An 18,148-nucleotide genomic window follows, 5' to 3' on the forward strand; every position below is an offset into this window, starting at 1 on the left:
CAGTGAGGTGAGCCGGGATGGCGGCGTGGCTGGAGCGGCTCCGGCGCCCACGGTGACCGCGGGGTGCGCCCAGAGCCGCCGGGGTCTGCCCGGCCTGCCCCGACGGAGCTCGGGCGGGGGGGGGGGAGCGCGGCCGGAGCTCGGGCAGGTGTTTCTCGGTGCCCCGGAGGCCGCGGTGCCCGTGAGTCCCGCCCAGCGTGGGGAGGGCGCGCCGGTGTTCTGGGGAGGGGAGAGGGCACAGCGGGGTCTGGAGGGTGACCTGGCGTGGGTAGTCGCTCGGGTGATCGTGGTTGGTTTAGGAGTTGTTCAGCAGCGGGCAGTGCTGCTCTGGAAGAGCCGCGTGACTGCGTGCCCTGGCCTGGCGTGTCCCCCTACGGGCAGCCTCGTTAATGTAAATAAACATCTAAAGAAAGGGTTCCGAGAGGACGGAGCCAGGCTCTGCTCGATGATGCCAAGTAATAGGACAAAAGGCAGTGGGCAGAAACTGATGCACAGGAAGTTCCTCCTGGATACGAGGAGGAACTTCTTTACTGAGTGAGTGAGCACTCGCTGGAACAGGTTGCCCAGAGGAGGTGTGGAGTCTCCCTCACTGGAGATACTCCAGAACTATCCCGACACAATCCTGTGCCACGTGCTCTGGGATGACCCTGTCTGAGCAGGGAGGTTGGACCGGATGACCCACAGTGGTCCTTTCCAACTTGTCCCAGGCTGTGATTCCGTGTGTGGGCAGCTGTGCTGGGGAAGTAAGAAGAGTTATTCAGTCTCTGAAGTATCAGTAAAGGGCCTTTCTGTGCCTGAGATTAGTTATGGTGAAGCCATGCTAAAAAAGAAAAAAACCAAACATTTATGTGTTACAAATCTAAATTCTTAAAAGAGGTTTAGATTAAGTCTTGCAGTAATGATGTTAGCATGAATATTGGACACACTGGAAGGTAACTTGGCTCTATCAAAAGCTGTCACCGAGTGTTCCGATTGTGTAAATCTGGTGTTTAAATATTGATTTAATTGAAGATCCAGTAATATGAGTTAATTGAGGAACTTATCCCTTGATTTCTCCAAGCTGGACAATATACTACTTTGATTATTACTTTTGTCAGTAGGTTTAATGGTGAAATGTAAAACTAGGAACACCTCTATAGTAACACTTCTCAACTTTCACATTGTTAGGTTGGTTGGTTGTTTTTGTTCCTTTTATCTTAAGAACAGTAGTAAATGAGAAGTTGGTCACCAGTTTGACCAGTTACTTTATAGTAAAAGCAGGCCAGGTTATGTCACATTTCTTAATACACAGCTCTTTCTGTGCCTCATCTGAGCAGGTACATATATATAACCCCAAAATTAGATTTAACTTGTTCTTCTGTACATCAAATTATTTTTAGGTTATTAGGGAGATCATGAATTTTGTTTTCAAAATTTGGAGCTAATTTTAGTTTTGACCAAATCATGTTTTCTCAAGCACTGAAACTTCACTGATTTTAGTTCTGTAGTGTGCATAGGACAAAGAAAATGTTAAACATTCTTGGGTGGTTTTTTTCTGCAGACCTTTCACATTTAAATACAAATGCATATGAAATTAATGGGGCTGTGGGGTTTATCTCCTTAGCTTTATGTGCCATGGGCAGTTTAGTAAAAGGAAAAAAGATGGCCCTTTCATATACTGATTGCTTATTCTTCCATTTCTTCTTTCTCTTTTCACAGCATAGATAAATTCGGTGTATAAAAATATTTCTGGTGTCCATGCAGCGTTTCACTGACTTTGGTTGAAAAGGCTCCTACTCATCATATGGTACAGAAAACTTGGTACAGATTTTGGACAGTACTTGGAGGTTGTTTGACCACATTTTGAATTGCAGTAAGTATAGCTGTTTTAAGCAGCAGTGCCACACATTCTGTTTTTATTTAGGAAACAGTAAAAAAAGTAATAGTGGAAATAGGAATTTCTAGTGTTCTCCAAGAACTAAGCTATTGTCTGTGTTACTAAGAATAAAAGTTAGTGAATGTTTTCTTTGTGATTTCTGATGAGTTGTTTTTCCTTCTTATTGGTGTTTTGCAGATAAGTGTTTGAACACAGCACATGCCTAAGTATGCAGTCTGCTAATATGCTTCTGAAAAAAATAGTAAGAAGTTCTGTCCTTCCAGTTGCTGCACAACATGGGATGAAAAGGGATTTGTTTCCACTCAGTAGAACTCTGAGTTTATCACTTTGTCTGAAGCAGGACAACTCATGCAAACCCTCAGAAAAACTAGATTTAGATGCATGGAAGAAGGTAATGAAGTCTGGGTTGCAAGAAGAGGTCAGTGAGACGGTCTCTGAGCCTCAGGAGCTTTCCAGTTTGGCTGCTGCACGTGAGACTTTGGAGATGTGGAGACTAGCTGGCAAATTAGTTCCAGAAAGTGTCAGTGAAGAACAGCTAAAAACGTTTATGGAGTGTCCTTCCAAGTCAGCCAAAAAGAAGTATTTAAAGTTTTTGTATCTCAAAGAACTTTACAAGAAAAATGACAAAAGAAAGATGGAAGAGAAAAGGGAAAGGAAGCTGGAACCACAAGAGCAAACTTCAAAAACGGATGAGACCAAAAAGAGTCCATTTTTAGCTTTGTGGGCCAGCACTATGGATAAAGCCTACAATTGGAGGGCTGCTCAGTCCATGATCTTTGGCCAGCCTCTGGTATTTGACATGTCTTATGAAAAAGAAATGTCTGTCCGAGAAGTTGCGAACACAGTGAAACAGTTGGTCCAGAGTGAAGGCTGCAATCGGAGGGCTGTGGATCCGTTCCACATCCACTTCTGTAACTTGAAGGATGATAGCCTCTATCACAGGGAGTTTCTTAAGCATTACAGAGAGGCATGGGGCAAGCTGCTTATCACTGTGACAGAGCAGTGCTACACAGAAGTCTTTCCAAAGGATAAGCTCATCTATCTGACAGCTGATTCTCCCAAAGTGATGAAAACATTTGATCACGATAAAATCTATATTGTCGGGTCGATGGTTGACAAGAGCATAAAAACAGGAGTCTCTTTAGCACGGGCGAAGCGACTGGGATTGGAGACTGCAGCCCTTCCGCTGGATAAATACTTGCTTTGGAATACTGGTGCCAAAAATCTCACACTGGATCAAATGATGAATATTTTATTAACCTTGAAAGATACTGCCGACTGGAAGAAGGCTCTGGAGTTTGTTCCAAAAAGGAAATATTGTGGCTTTGTAACCAAGCCTGTAACTGAACTGAAAAAAACCTTAGACGTGGTGAACACGCTTAAACTTGGAAAGAGACAGGAAGAAGTACAAAAGCAATTTGCCAAGAACTACCCTAAGAAGTATAAACTAAAGCAGAAGTAGAGTGATGGGAAAGAGAATGTTTTTGGGTTTTTTTTACAGGCAAACTGTGCCCTTTAATGCTCCTAAGTTTCTTGGGACATTTAAAACTCTGTTCAGCTCTTTATCTCAAAACATGTCTTTGTTGCTTAAGTTTGAAATGACTGCTGTTAGGGTTGCCTTTTTTTTTTAAATTACCTTAGTAGTCCAGCTGTTTAAATTTATGCACACATTATTGAAATTATGTAACAGAAATGAGATAATATGTTCTAAAAAAATTACTCTGCACAAAGAATATCAGTCTGTTCTGTTGAACCATGCTGGGACAAGGGTGATTGTAACTGAATGCAAAGGTCATTCTTCAGAGAACACCTCCCTGCTTTGGATTTGCAGTGGTTGGAAGCTGTCTATAGTTTTCTGCTAAAAGATTACTAAGATGAAGTAGAAGAGACCTCCCCATTACTTCCTGGATCTTCTTTTGGTGTGCAGATGCATTGACTTTTGGATGCTGAACTAAAAACAAATGGGTAAAACCTTGCTTGAGTTTGTGGAGCTGCCCATTTTATTTCTAGATGTTCTGTCTGGCACAGATCAAGTCCCTGTTTGAAAGGAATAAATCAAATTTCTTGACCGTGCCAAAAAAAAAAAAAAAAAGCTTTTACCCCCAAGTGCCTGTGTTTTCAGGCCATGTAATGTAAATTTCCCACAGTGCTGGAACTTTTGAGGTGATAAAATGTCCTATTAGTATTTCAGGAGGAGAGACCCTTCTGTCTGGAGCACGAGAAGGGTTTTAAGGGGTGCTTAAATTGTTAATTTAGTCAGCTACCCTGATGCTTGAAGTCAGTGATGGCAGGTGGTGAGTTTGGTCCTGAAAATTAAAAAAACTAGGAGAGGGGAGTATAATTTCACAGAGTAGACTTAAAATATACCAGGGGTTGGTGGTGTGCACTCCCTGTCTCACCTCTTGGTACACATCGTTTTTAGAGGGGAATTTCTCACCTCTTGGTACACATCATTTCGAGGGGGTAATTGGAAAGCAGAAGATTCTCTACTCCAATACTGCCTCTCACTGCCTGTGAGGCACAGGAGTCTCCAGGCCTGGATAACCCCTGGCTCATGGAAAGACCTGGTTCCTTTCAGCTGTCTATGGTTGGGCAGTACACAAAGCTTCACCCTAGGGTGGTGTTTCAGGTGCTGCTTGAGAGCTGTCCTCAGCTCCTATGAAGCCCTCAGGTGCAAGGATGGACTGTGTGTCTGTGCCACACTTGGGCAGCCCCTTTTTCTTCACAGGAGGAAGAGACAACATGGAGCTGCTGAGTGTCATGGAATGATGGAATGGTTTGGGCTGGAAGGGGCCTTAAAGAAGTTCCAAAACCCTGCTGAGGGCTGGGTACCGTGTCCGTCCTGTCATTTGCTGTTTGCCATACAGCCTCTTCTGTGACTGGTTTGCACACTGGGGAGGGGAAATGGTGTCACTGCTCACTTGAGCTCGTGTTACAGTCACAGAATTACAGAACGGGTCAGGTTGGGAGGGATCACCGTGGGTCATCTGGTCCAACCTCCCTGCTCAAACAGGGTCATCCCAGAGCACTTGGCACAGGATTGTGTCCCGATGGTTCTTGAATATCTGCAGTGAGGGAGACTCCATACCCTCTCAGGGCGATGTCCCAGTGCACACTCACGCGCACAGTAAAGGAGTTCTCCCTTAAGTTGAGCTGGAACTTCCTGTGCCTCAGTTTCTGCCCGTTGCCTCCTGTTCTACTGCTTGGCACCGCCGAGCAGAGCCTGGCTCCATCCTCTTGGCACTTCCCGCCCCCGCTGCCCACAGATACTCATACACCCTGATGAGGCAACGAGGTCACGATGTTGGTGAAACACAGACCGTAATCACTAAGCCACGCGCGGCGGGGAGGGCGCGCCGGTCAGCGCGGCAGCGGCCGCGATTCCTCCACACGCCTGTGACGCAGCGGCTCAGCTGGCGGTGCCGGGGGCTGGCGCTCCCCGTGAGGGAAGGGGAGGGAAGGGAAGGGAAAGGCAGGGAAGGGAAGTGACCGGTGCCCATCTGCGCCCGCCGGGCCGTCCCCGCGCGCCGCAGGGGCGGGGCCCCGCGGAGGGGCGGGGCCGGCGCGTGGCGCGTGCGCGGCGCGGGAGGCGGCGGAGGCGGGGGAAAATGGCGGACGGCAGAGCCGAGGGGGAGAAGGCGAAGCGGCCCCAGCCCGCAGGAGGTGAACATGTAGCGCCTCTCGCCGCGGAGCTGTGGGGTGGGAATGGGGCCCGCGCTGGTCCCGCAGGGGTGGGGAGGGCCCAGGAGTGCCTCCCCCGGCCGGGCGGGCCCGGGCCGGGCCGTGTGATGCCCGGCCCTGCCGGGAGAGGGGGCGGCCCGGGCCTGAGGGGGCTGCGCTGGAGGATAGGCCGAGTCTGGGCCTGCTGTCCTCAGCCTTACAGGCGCTTTTGTAAAACTGTGACATCTTCTCCACGCAAATGTGCTATTTCTCTCTGTTAAAAATACGCGGGATACTTATACCGTGTTTTGAGAGAAATTCGGTTGTTGCTGCCTGCAAGGATGAAGACAGCACCTTAAAGCTTTACTTTTAGCAGCCGTGGTACCTTTTTTACATATGAGTACAGTGAATATTCCTTAATTGCCTTTTTAAGCATCTTGGGGGTTTTTTTTTGCTTGGCAGCAACCTGTAAGTTTATGGTTTGGTTTTATAGTATTTATATTGTGACTGGACAGCCTTGTCTTTTCTGCACTATTCAAAAATTTTTAATGGGATGTTTCTTTTCTTCTTTCTTCCCTTGATTTAAAGTTGAGAGGATAATGTCTTTTCAAAGATAAAACTTTTCTTTCCTGGTGTGTTTCTATTTTTATTGTAGTTGAGCTTTGGTGGTTTTTTTCAGCTTAAATATATCTGTAGACAGAGGGCATTTCTTTGATCTGCTGAAAAAATAAATCAGGCGTGTAAACCAGTTAGGGCAGTCTCAACAGTGAATGTTATTTCTGATAATCACTGACATTTGAACAGTAATACTTGATTTTAGGTAGTTCCTTGACTCTTGGTTCTCTGATGGTTTTTGGTGGGCCTTTGGGTTTGATTTTTTGGGGTTTTTTTTTGTATTAGTAGTACAGTAACTGGACAGCATCAGCACATAAGTAATCCTTAGTGCCCTGTGTACTGTTTGGTGTGCTGCAACATGGTCTTAATGAGTTATGGTACCTCGGCCCTAAGGAAGAGTAGTTAGCTCTTGATGATTTTTGAAAGCAGTTTGGACTCTTTAGCTTTTGCCAGGGTTAGTGGGGTTTACCTTAGAATTAACTTAGTTGTGTCTGGTTTGTTCCCACCTCCGCCAGTGGTCGCACTCCTGGAGACAAGAGATCCTGGAATGCTGTGCAGCTGGCACTGTCAGTCTTGTCACTGCAACCACCTGGAGAGTGGAAGTTGTGCACTCATGTGGTTTGTTACACATGAGTAAAACTCCTCTGTGCAGTAGGACAGCTTTTTATTTCTCTGATCCACAAAACCAGCACCGATCAGTCTAGTTTTGGAAATAGTGCTAGTGCTTTCTGTAGGTGAAGTGTGAACTCCTTGATATCTCTAGGAAATAATAAACCTTAATGTTTTGGAATATATATATATATATATATACATGCATTGGCACGGGAGAGACCCGTTTCATGGTTAATATGTGTCTGCATTTCTGTTTTCTGCAGAAATCAAACAGCACAGCGGCTCCTTGCCCACCTTCCCCAATTGTCCTGTGCCCCTTACAGTTCTGCAGTTCATCCTACATCAAACCTAGTAGAAGTAAAACTCAGAATGCAGTGATAGGAGCTAATTTTGGGTGAGATGCTCTTTAAAATTTGGTGAGAAAACAGATGTGAGTAGACTGTGTTAGGCTTCACCTTGTGCTTAGCAGTATTTGAGAATTTTCCCTTAAAGAAGTAAGCTTCAGTGTAATTAGCTTCAAGCTAGCACTAGTTTCAGAACCTGGACTGGTCCTGTGTGCCCTGAGATTTGGGCTGCTGTGGATTTTGTATATTATGAAAAAGTAGACTTTTAGGCCCATGGTTCCAGCACTTTTAAGTGAATCTCCTACCTACCCTTGAGTCACATTCTCTAGCGTACCTAGGCTAGACTTGGAATATTCTGTTTAATGTAGTTCCATGGACTAGCTGTAAAGACCTTCTAGTCTTGCAGATTGCTGTTTGGTAAACTGTGCTAAGTCAGCTACCAGTACCCAAGGTCACTTGTATAAATTTTGCTTGTTTCTCTTTCCTCTTTGGTTTTTCACTGTTATATCTATGCTTTCTGGGTCAAATTTCTAGTGAAACTGATTACAGTTACAAAATATTTTTTGTGATCTGCCATATTTCCAAAGGCAAACAATAAATCTATTTTTGTTTCAATCACTTATCTTGATAGCTGGAAGAGTGGGGTAGAAATGCTGCTGAAATGGTATATTCTGCTGCTTATGATTTGGGAAATAGCAAATACATGTATATAGATGGTGTCCCTAGATTTCCTCTGTCCTGATGTTGTTTGCTGCTTTTTTTTCCTCAGAGCTACAATATTGTTGACCTCCAGTTCAGACTTTCTTTTCTCCCATTGCTCCATCTTACTTAGTAGCTTTTTGCCATTAGCTTTTTTCCCTGATGGTCTGAACTTGCTGTGCATGGAATGTCCTGTTCTCCACTTGATACGATGATGAACTGGTGCTAACTCCAGTTTTTCTTAAACTGTTACTGTGAGCACTTCCCTGTCCATTCCCTAATGTGTGTTGGGTTTTTTTTTTCCTCCTGCTACTGCAGGGATTTGCTTATTGCAGCAGCAGGGAAGTGTCTTTTTGCTGAAGCATTTACTATGTTCAGTGTGAGTTTTCCAAGGACACCTTTGTCTCTTGGTGTAGCTGAAGAAACTGATAATGTAGGAATGGAAATGTAACTGGAGTGTTTTTTAATCTGTGGTTCACTGTTCAGCTGCTATGTTTTCCATGACTTTATAAAAACCTAGAAAAGGTGAAATATATATATATATATATATATATATATATATATATATATATGTTTTTTTAGTGCTGATTCCTTCCTCAAGCAGAGCTTGGCAGATTTATTACAGATGAGATGCGGACAAGCAGTGACTTGAAAGAGGATTGAGACAGCCGGCCTCACTGCAGTCACTCCCATGGTTTTAGAGTTGTGCCAGACAAGCCTAGAGACTGGCATGGACATGATTTTGTAGAAATTTAGTAGAATTAATTTTAACTTAGATTATCTACTCTAGATTTGGAATTGGGATTCCAGTTATCAAAGCTTATCTATGGCAACTTAAAACCCTAAAAAGATTTAGTCATCTACATGTAATTTACTACGTGAACTTTGACTTCCATACTAAATAAAAGAGATGGTGCTTCAAGATTGTTTTCCTGGCTCATACAAAAGAAGTTCTTTACCAGTAGTGGAGTGCTTGCAGTTTCTTCTCCTCTTTGTGTTTTGCTGTCCACTAAATGTACGTTGGTGGAAACTGCTGTCACTAAAAACACCTTACCTATTGCACCCAAAGTATAATGCTTTTTGAGGTTGCTGCTCCCATCAATCTGCTCAGTAAAAGTAGCTCATCTTGGTAAGTTGTTTCGACTTCACCAGGACCTGAAGAAGAGGCAGAAAAACCTGTGAAAACTAAGACTGTTTCTTCCAGTAATGGAGGAGAAAGTTCGAGTCGCAGCGCAGAGAAACGGGCAGCTAATGAAGAAGCCGAAGACTTCACCACAAAGCCTGCTCCTGCCAAAATGTCCAAGTTTGGATTTTCCATAGGCAGTCAGACAACAAAGAAGGCATCTGCAATATCCATCAAACTAGGAGCAAATGTAAGTTGCCCGAGGGCTTTTAATTTTAGGGAAACTGAGGCAAAAAGGGTAGCACTTTGGGGAGGCTTCCTCACAGAGGGAAACCTTGAATTCCATGAGGGTAACTTGGATAAAGTTTAAGCAAGCATTGCAGGGCCAGATAGCTGTGCATGTGTAAGTACTTCAGGGTGATTAATAACAGGTCAGTTGTCTCAGGAAGCGAAAGACTTGATTGAAATGAACTGTTGATCTTTGAACATAGAGAATAATTTCATAATGAGATTTGATAAGTCTGGAATAATTTCCTCAGGGAAATGAGCAGACTTGTTAAACTGCTCAGGCTACTTTGAAATGAGTGCTGGGAGCCTCATGCTATAGGATGCTTAAAGCTGCAAGAAAGCATCTCTTAGATGGCTTAATAGGTTGTCTTCCACTCCAAAGATCTTATTCTGGATGAGGAAGTACAGTTGATTTTTCATGACTTTGCCTGTGCTTTGCAAGGTCGGTGTGATTCGTTTGTACTTTATGCAAGACACGAGGCTTCGTTACATAGATCGCTAGGAATTCTGATGCCCTTTACTGTCCAGTATAAGGTATCCTTGTGCTTGTTTAGATGTGAATCTGATGAGTCTCTTACTTCAAAAGCAGTCCTCTAGAGCTTGGGCAAGGACAAGCCTGGCGCTGGCTCTCCTTCTAATACAGTTCATTTACGTTTCCTGCCTACCATTGTGACGGATACATTATAAATCCTTGTCTGCCTTAAATTCAAACTGTAATCATGAAAGGCTTGCACCTGCAGTGCCAGCATTCTACAGATCTGCAAAAGATTAAAAGAGTGCTCTGTTACTTTGAGATGGGAGATGTGGGCTGGCAGCGTTCTCGGGTATAAATGCAATCAGGTCAGCTCAGACTGAGGAAGAATTGACAGAGCTGCCTTCTCTGAGCCACCAGCATGCTTCAGTTTCTTATGTCAGAAGATGCTTGCAGTGGCAATAAATTGGGCTCAGGATTTCTGGCTCACTGCATTTAGTGGGTGACTGACAGTGCACCAGATGGGACAGTGCTGAAACTTATCCTGTTTCTTTCCAGTCATTTTTAGTCCCTTAGAACATTACCCATTCCTGTGGAGCAGATGCTTTAAATATGGTACAGTGTTTTACTGTTGTACACTGCCAGTAAAGAACAGCTGTAGACAGTTGCATAAGGACTCTGCTGCAGTATCAGCTTCTATGAGTATATATTAAATAATCACCAATAAAGTAAAAATGGAGAAAGCACTGTATGTGATTGGTTTAGATAACTGGTAGTACTATAGAAGCAAACTGTTACTGGTGACTTGGCTCTTAGTGGTGTCAAAACGACTTTTGGTACCACTGTTGTATTACTTGTAACAGTTGTGAGTTTGACAGCTTCCTACACTTTTAAATAGAGGAAGGTTTTTATTGGAAATAAAAATAATACTTTTCAAAGGAGCCTTATATTAATTGGCCTGTATGATACACACTGATGCTCATTTGAAAGTTATCGAATTAAGCCAAAAAGCTGTTATATTGTTAAAATACCGGAGAATAAACATATTCATCTTTCTGACATTGATGGATGAGAATACTCCAAGAGAATAAAGGAAACAGTGACATAGTAAAATTTTGAATACCACAACTTACCCAGGATCTTTTTAATTGTTCCTGTCATGCACCAGTGGCTGAGTAGCCCTGCAGTGTGCTAGAAAGTTAAGACCTGCTTGTGGGGAGCTGTAATATGAGAGGGCTGAGCTTGCTCAGAGTGTATCATACTTAAACAAGCAGTCATTTTTCCTTTTTTGTTAGAGAAACCTTTATGTGCTTGATTCAAAGAAAAACTTTTCCCCCTGGTTGCCCATTTCAGTGAAGATGTTTGACTTCATTTACCAAAATATTTTAAAGGCCAAGGGTAGATTTTTTGAGTTAGTAGACTTACTTTATTTGTTTATTTGGTCTTTTTCAGAAGCCTAAAGAGCCTGTTCCAACCCTGGCTCCAAAAACCCTTTCTGTAGCAGCAGCTTTCAATGAAGATGAAGATGTGAGTAATAAACCAGTGATCAACACAAAATACCATTGCTGTGGGAGGCAGAGAGAGTGGGTTCTTTAATGTTTTCTACATAAATGTCAGGAATTTTCAGCCTAGAAGCATCTCTCGTGTTTCTGCTTAAGAATGTACGACTTTGTAGCTCTGTGTTGGTTCAAGAAGTCGTTAAAAGTGCTGATAACTTTTCCCTGAAAATGAGACGCACAATACAATTTGAATTAATGGTTGCTTTTTCTGGGCTTAATAAAGGGGAGGTGAAGGGAAGTTGTGCTTCTGGTTTGCTAAATATCTTGTTATGTCATAAATATCTTGCTCCTTCTTACACAGAGGTCAACGAAGGAATTTGTATTTCGGTCTATAACCTTGTAGAACCTCTGTTCTGTTCAAAGTCACTTTGCTTTCCTGTGGGGCTGGAGTCCCTCCTTTATCTTGTCAGGCATTTGAAATGTTCAAAGGCAAGTACCCAGCCATGCTCTGACCTCCTTTCTCTCTGCAGAGTGAACCAGAAGAAATGCCTCCAGAAGCCAAGATGCGCATGAAGAACATTGGAAGGTAGGTCAGCTTTTAACTGTGGTTTGGAGAGGGGTGAGTGTGTGAGAACGACACTGACCTCCTCCAGCACAGGTCAGATCTTAGAAATACAGGAAGACAGAATGGGCTCAGAAATTTTTCTTTCCCAGAAACGGGAAAATTTTCAAATGTTGTGTCTGTAGGTTAAAAGTAGTACATTTACATTTGAACTTTGAATTTTATTTGCCACCTTTGAGGTGAAGAAATTGATTCTGCATTAAATAGAAGCTTGTTTTCTTCTTGGAAAGGTAATGGGTGGGAGTTCCTGCTTGCCACTATGTATCTTTCTGGTTCTCCATTTCGTAAATTGCCTTGAAGTAGGGCAGTCTGGTGAGGTTTTTTAACTTCTGTACAAGGGGAAGATGCGAATCATCTCTTTCAGAAAGAAAAAAAAATTGTTTATTTAAAGAAATATATGTAGTTCTTCTGCTTGCTACAGATTTGAGTAGAGGGCCAATCCTAAAATTAATAGGGACCTTTTCAGAGTAGGCTTTGCTTAAATTAGGGATGAATTTTGAGAATATGTGTTTTAAAGGTGTTTATCACGATAGACTGCTTTTAAAGTTAATCCATCTGGAGGTTTTCTAGTTTCGTGGGGGTTTTTTTCTCCAGTAGCAAATGTGGATCCTCAGTTTTTTAGTCCTTGAGAAGAATTCTTCACAGCTGCAGCAGTTACTGCCACTCCCACCTCCTGCTGCCCCATCTCATTGCTCTGTTTTGAGATGCTGTGGAGAGATCAGTTCTGTGGCCAGTTTGCTGTTGCTGATAGTGAGGACTCCTGATGTAACAGAAAGAAAGGTGTGGTAGTTTCTGGCAGCAGATTGGACTTGAAATTGGTGTTTTCAGAGTCACATTGCACAGACCGCTGTAGTTGAGCTGACTTTCTTAAAGGTTCTTGTTTTACGTTTTCACAGGGATACACCAACCTCAGCAGGACCAAATTCCTTCAATAAAGGAAAGCATGGATTTTCTGACAACCAGAAGCTATGGGAACGAAATATAAAATCTCATCTTGGAAATGTCCATGACCAAGAAAATAACTAAATGATGTGGATTACCAGTTGGGTGTTTGGGGGGAGGGGAGGGTGTAATGTTAAAGGAACAGTTTCCTTTTTTAAGAATGGTATGAGACTATCTTTGGAGCCACTTTTTTAAAATTTTGAGTGGTACACTAATGAATTAGTTTGAAATTAGAGGTAATTTATGTTTTCTATACAGATTTCAAGGCATTTGCTAATTTTGTAGTTCATGTGATTAGTTTGAAAAGGTTACAGATAATAAAGAAATTGGAGTGGTACCTTTTTAAGAATTTTTTTTTTTGGTCAGTGATTAAATAAGGTGGATGAAAAAGGTTACTGTCTCTTTAATCAGGTTAAAATTGAATGCTCGTGCATTCTCACTTCTGGCTCCCTCTTCATAACAGGAGAAACAGTTGACTTCTAGGAATTCTGCTAAAGAGAGAGCATTGTTTTGTGCTAGAAGTGTTACTGGACTATTAATTTGAATATAATCTACACAGGAAATAATAAGAACCTGGATTTTTTTTCTCCCTGCAGTCACCTTTTGTTAAGTCTCTGCAAAGTAGGAATTATGTTGCTCTGAGTGGCTCTGGTAACTTAGTTCTAATTTTGTTTTAAACTTCATGTAGGATGTGTAACCTTCTGTGGCCTGTTTCATCCTAAGGAAATGGGCCTTGTCTGTATATTAGATACAGTCTGTAAAGAATATTCACTACAAAGGTAAATCAGTATTTTCAGTGTGCTCCTCTTAAATCATTAGCCTTGAGTAGTGCTTGTTAGCATTTCCTAGTGGTACACAAAAGCCACCACCAAAAATACAAGCTAATGTACATTAAGCTTCACATTTGGTTGAAATATTTTTCTTTACTATGCCTAGAAGGAATAAAAGCCACACCAAAAATCAGTAACTCACTGCTTAAGTATGAAAAATCCAAGATGCACTTTCCCTGTCTTGCCATTTAAAACAAAATGTCTTGATGCTGTGATCTCAGTGGACACTATCAGGTCAAAGAATACTCTGTCTGCAGTTCTAATGCTTCTAACAAGTGTCGACTTCAGAAATAAAACTTGACCTTTTCCTGCCTGTCTGCCTTTTGCAGTGATTTTCAGCCATGACAGTGCTGTAGGATTTTAGTAATGACTTTCTAAATTTTAGTCTAATCTAGATTGCATATTTCTAAAACATGGTACTATCAGAACTGGTTAAACAAATTTATCGACAGCAACACCACCACCTGCATTCCCCCTCCCCCAAACAAGCATAAAGTTTTTTTTTAAACTCAAATACCTGATAGTGTCAACTCCTAAATTAATTTCAGCCAGGAACTGGTTGTAGAATTCAGTATACAAATTGCTTTTATCCTGCCTCTAAAACCTTCATACTGAAGTTGAACCTGCAAGTGCAGAAAGGAAAGTGCATCTTGAAGTGTATTTTTTTATTATTATTATTATTATTATTTTAGGAAAGCTCTGACCACTTAGACTTTTGAGTTTGTAAGTTCTAAAAAATATTTTTTTGTATTTTTGTATTGTATGTGTAATCTTTTTTCTTTTGAAGTCTGATGCAGTTGAATACCTGTAACTGTTTTCTTTAAAAGCCTTGTTATAAACATAACATAAAAATGTATACATTATTTTTTTTTCCATAGCAGAAATACTTGGTTTTTTTAAAACAAAACACACTTCCAAAACTGATTTGCAGGACTTCCAAAACAGATTTGGGCATTACTGGAACCTGGCAAGGCAAACTTTTCACTTATTTTCATCACATGTGGTTATGTTTGTTGAAATAAATCCCTTTAAGATAGTGGTAATTCATAGTGAACAGCTATTTTCTCGTGCTCCTTAGTTGCTCCATATTATGTTGATCACCTGTATTAGGAAAAAAGCAAAACAGAATTTTGAATAAGAAGATAGCTTGGAGATCTGGTAATTTTTTAGTTGACCTACCACCGCTGTCTTCCACATCTGGGGCTCAAGGAGACACTCATATCCAGAGTTTCCTTGTACGTCAAAATCATTTAGGAAATTGCCAAGCAGAAGAGCAGACACACTAGGAAATACCTTCCATGCAAGTGAGAGAGCAAAAGTTATATTTGTCTATCTTACTCCTATGGTCAGTAAATAATTATAGACTGGGAGAGACTGCAGAAGCTTCTAAAGCTCAGTGATCCTGCCTCACCTGATGCAAGTGTTCTCTTCCTGATGCTTCATGGAAGAGAACTGATGAAGGTGACCTCAGTCCCTGTAGGACTGAGTGCCGGACACGCTGGATCTTGTAGCTACGAGGTGTCTGCTGGTGTTTAATGTCTGACACTTGAAAGAACAAACTGACTGACCTGAAAGGCAAATGTTACCTAGGAATTCACTTGAAGCTGTGGGCTGTTGTTAGAATATTAGAATAGTCATGGTCTTTGTGTGCAGACAGCCTCTTTTTTTGTTGTTTTTTTTTAATTTTTTCTAAGAATGTTCAAGAATTCTGAAACTCCTGGTAAACTATCTGATTTAGCTGTCTTTAAGTGCTTCCAGGAGGTGTGCTGAGACCATTAATTGCTTAGAATAGCAAGGCATGTATAGCTGTCAGTGGTTGAAATGTCTATCCATCTAACTTGTGTAGTTTTATCTCAGAAGGCTTATGCTTGCTTAGCAGGAATTAGCACCTGAGCAGCCTGCAGAACGCTGAAGACAGGAGGTGATGTGAGGAGTTACCTGGTAACCTCCTCTGTGCTACCCTGCAGCTGGGCTGTTTTAGGCCTGCTGGGTTGTAAATGAATCCAAACTCATCTAATGATAACTACATTAAAATAAAATTAAAAAAAAAGAATCTAAAGAAAAAGAACCAAAACAAACAAAAAAAGGCAAAAAAACCCCCCAAAACCCAACCCCAGAACAGTGCAGTGTACTACTGCTGGCAGTGTTTCAGGCAATCCTGGGTGTAGCCGCTTGACTAATTTCACTCCTCGGGGTGTGAGAGGTGCACTGTCCAGATTCTCAGAATCAAGATTTTAGAAGGAAGAAGTCCCAGCCAGCCTGTCTCTAAGGTGCCATTTCTCAGGCTTGTGCCATGTCAGGGATGGCCAGTCACAGGATACACTGACCTTTAGCAAAACCAACTCTCTGTGTCCCACCATGAGCATCACGGCAGCAGCCACAGCTGCTGCCAGATGTGTTGTGCTCCGTCTCTGTGTCTGCCGGGTTTGCAGAGCACCCCTTGACAGGACTGTGCTGAGCTCTGTGTGCTGGCTGTGGCTTTACCAAAGTTTGCTTTGTGAAGAGACTTGGAGGAAAAGGCAGCCTCTGCTTCCTGAAGAGGTGGATGGGTTTTAAACTATTGGAAATCACTGGCGTAAGTACAACTCTGTCTAGAGTAAGGTGAGACACATCTGTTTGGAGAAGCAGCAGAGTTTTAAGAAGGCTTTTTTTCTCAGTGGTTAGTAGCCCTAAAGGGTGTTCTGCAAAAAGGTTGGGGTTTTTTGAATTCATTATAAAATCACAAACTGAGGAATGCTGAGCAGTCCTGCCCTTAAGCTACAAAAGGGAAGGTTATGTTCTAAACCCACGATAATTTGTTGTCTAGTTCCTCTGGCAAGAGATGGAAGAACACCATAAATATGGGACAATTAACAATTTGCTTTTTACTATATTCCTGTAAACATTCCTTATTTTTTTTGGTTTTATAATGAAGGGATCTCCCACTGTTCTGTAATTTTGAAATACTGGCATCTTATATAGTGCTTACCTAGGAAAGCTGCTAATATCTAATAATGTGGAGCCACTGCCTTGGGGTAGAAGTGTAGTTATCCATGGAATTAAAAGCATGAAACATGAAGTGTTACCCTTAAACTCTGGATATAGCATGTTCAGTTTGTTTATGAACTTCCATTTAACAGTCTGCAGTGGGGGGAGTCCAAGCAAGATTTAGTCACCAAAGCAAATATTCAGACTGCAGCACACACCTTTCTGAGGTCTGGACACTTCCAAGCCAGCTGCCTTCAGGCTGGGCAGAGAGGAGGGAGGACTGGCAGCGACTGTCAGCACTGCAAATCAGAGTATGAACTTCCTGGTGCGGTGTTGTACAGTGAAAAACATCTGCTAAGCTTGTGGTGTGGTTCATAAATCTGGTTTTTGGGATTGGATTTCCTGATGAGACGAATGCACAAATGGAGCAAGAGCTCCACTGAAACTTGAAGTCATGAGCGTATGTTGATGTTTTCCTGGCAGCACAAGTTTATTAATGTAAAGGTAATGCAAGTTCTAATAAAAACATCTCTCCTTTTCTCCCTCAGCCTCCCATAATTAGTAAACATAGTAGTCGCACAAACCATGTTGGCTGATGCTCAGTAGTTACAGAATCAGTTGTGCCTCTGTGAAAGAAGTGTGACTGCGGTGGCCCTCCCTGTTCACAGGCAGAGCAGCTGCCACTGTCTGGAACTGCAGTGAGTAACAGGCAGTTGTGAAACTGGGGCCTGTCTCAAGAGTGAGCCTTGCTTTTGTTACTTTGATGCTTGTTTAAGAGTCCTGTTCACGTGTAAAATTTAAAGCCATGACAAAAGCTTGGACTATTGCACATCTAAAAGCACCAAATCATTCAGCAATGCTGTTACCATCTGTAAGGCAAAATACTGCCCCTAGGACAAAACTTTTCCCAGGGGAGGAAGACCAACTTACTTTCTGCAGAGCCCCTTCAAGGTCACACTAGATTTGTGAGCATGTTCCCCAACAGCCCTGGGCCTGAGGGTGACAACAGAGTGACCAGGGGCCTCTCATCTTCCACAGCTGGAACTCTTCTGCACAAGAACAGGCCTTGGTAAAGAACTGCTTGAGAGCTGCCGGGTTCCACCCTGCTGTCAGCAGCAGGTTCTAAGACTGGCTCCTGAATGTTACCATAATATACACCCCTCCAGCACTGTAGAAATTCACCATGCTTCCTTTAACAGCCAGGAATTACAGTTCTAGCTCAAGTAAAAACAAAGGGGGGTGTGAAAATTATCCACACATCACGTGGCTGTTTTGCATCTCTGTGGAAGAGTAGTAATTCAACAGTAGGCTACGTTACTCCTTCAGCACTCAGCCTTTGAAACCTGTCCTTGTTTAATTATATACTTGCTTTTTTACTTACAGAGAGCCAATACACTAAAAAGCTCCCTTATCACTTCCCTGAGGAATCAGGCTGAACCACAAAAGATAATCAGCCTTTCTGCGCCATTGGTGTTGCCTTGAAAGTTCCTGTAACAGCAAATGGAAAGGCACAGGACACTGTTCCCAGCCCAGGAGCAGCTGTACAGCTCATCCTTCAGCCAGGATGACACTGGAGGACAATTTCCACCCCACAACCCC

The 18,148-nt window shown here is 42.5% G+C and overlaps 2 protein-coding genes and 1 long non-coding RNA gene across 5 annotated transcripts; 2 read left to right on the forward strand and 1 right to left on the reverse strand.

Moving 5' to 3' along the window:
* Nucleotide 1: 1 nt before the first annotated feature.
* On the forward strand, nucleotides 2–3,852 carry TRMT10C (tRNA methyltransferase 10C, mitochondrial RNase P subunit). 2 transcript variants are annotated; one of them, XM_032677957.1, is made up of 3 exons: nucleotides 2–63; nucleotides 1,699–1,852; nucleotides 2,054–3,852. In XM_032677957.1, exon 3 carries the CDS (start codon nucleotides 2,085–2,087, stop codon nucleotides 3,336–3,338), a length of 1,254 nt encoding a protein of 417 aa, XP_032533848.1. In that variant the 5' UTR covers nucleotides 2–63; nucleotides 1,699–1,852; nucleotides 2,054–2,084; the 3' UTR covers nucleotides 3,339–3,852. The 2 variants fall into 2 exon arrangements, with proteins under 2 accessions (XP_032533848.1, XP_032533847.1); XM_032677956.1 differs by lacking the exon at nucleotides 2–63 and adding an exon at nucleotides 261–534 and having other exon boundaries at nucleotides 2,054–3,609.
* LOC116782002 lies at nucleotides 3,366–4,930 on the reverse strand. The gene is made up of 2 exons (XR_004355048.1): nucleotides 4,314–4,930; nucleotides 3,366–4,275 (listed from the first exon to the last, which is right to left on the reverse strand). It is a non-coding gene; the product is annotated as an uncharacterized LOC116782002 (long non-coding RNA).
* Nucleotides 4,931–5,429: 499 nt separating this feature from the next.
* Nucleotides 5,430–16,111, forward strand: PCNP (PEST proteolytic signal containing nuclear protein). 2 transcript variants are annotated; one of them, XM_032679300.1, is made up of 5 exons: nucleotides 5,430–5,539; nucleotides 8,959–9,179; nucleotides 11,142–11,216; nucleotides 11,719–11,774; nucleotides 12,707–16,111. In XM_032679300.1, exons 1-5 carry the CDS (start codon nucleotides 5,485–5,487, stop codon nucleotides 12,834–12,836), a joined length of 537 nt encoding a protein of 178 aa, XP_032535191.1. In that variant the 5' UTR covers nucleotides 5,430–5,484; the 3' UTR covers nucleotides 12,837–16,111. The 2 variants fall into 2 exon arrangements, with proteins under 2 accessions (XP_032535191.1, XP_032535192.1); XM_032679301.1 differs by lacking the exon at nucleotides 5,430–5,539 and adding an exon at nucleotides 8,369–8,935 and having other exon boundaries at nucleotides 9,011–9,179.
* The last annotated feature ends 2,037 nt before the right edge of the window (nucleotides 16,112–18,148 follow it).

The sequence above is a fragment of the Chiroxiphia lanceolata genome, chromosome 2 (genome assembly GCF_009829145.1).
Source record: "Chiroxiphia lanceolata isolate bChiLan1 chromosome 2, bChiLan1.pri, whole genome shotgun sequence".
Taxonomy (NCBI): Eukaryota; Metazoa; Chordata; class Aves; order Passeriformes; family Pipridae; genus Chiroxiphia; species Chiroxiphia lanceolata.

Bases quoted from the DNA above. Each gene is read 5' to 3' on its own strand.
- TRMT10C (XM_032677957.1), top strand. From the start codon at position 2,085: ATGCAGTCTGCTAATATGCTTCTGAAAAAAATAGTAAGAAGTTCTGTC.
- PCNP (XM_032679300.1), top strand. From the start codon at position 5,485: ATGGCGGACGGCAGAGCCGAGGGGGAGAAGGCGAAGCGGCCCCAGCCC. The intron at 9,180-11,141 runs GTAAGTTGCCCG...GGTCTTTTTCAG, and splicing joins CCATCAAACTAGGAGCAAAT to AAGCCTAAAGAGCCTGTTCC. The intron at 11,775-12,706 runs GTAGGTCAGCTT...ACGTTTTCACAG, and splicing joins CGCATGAAGAACATTGGAAG to GGATACACCAACCTCAGCAG.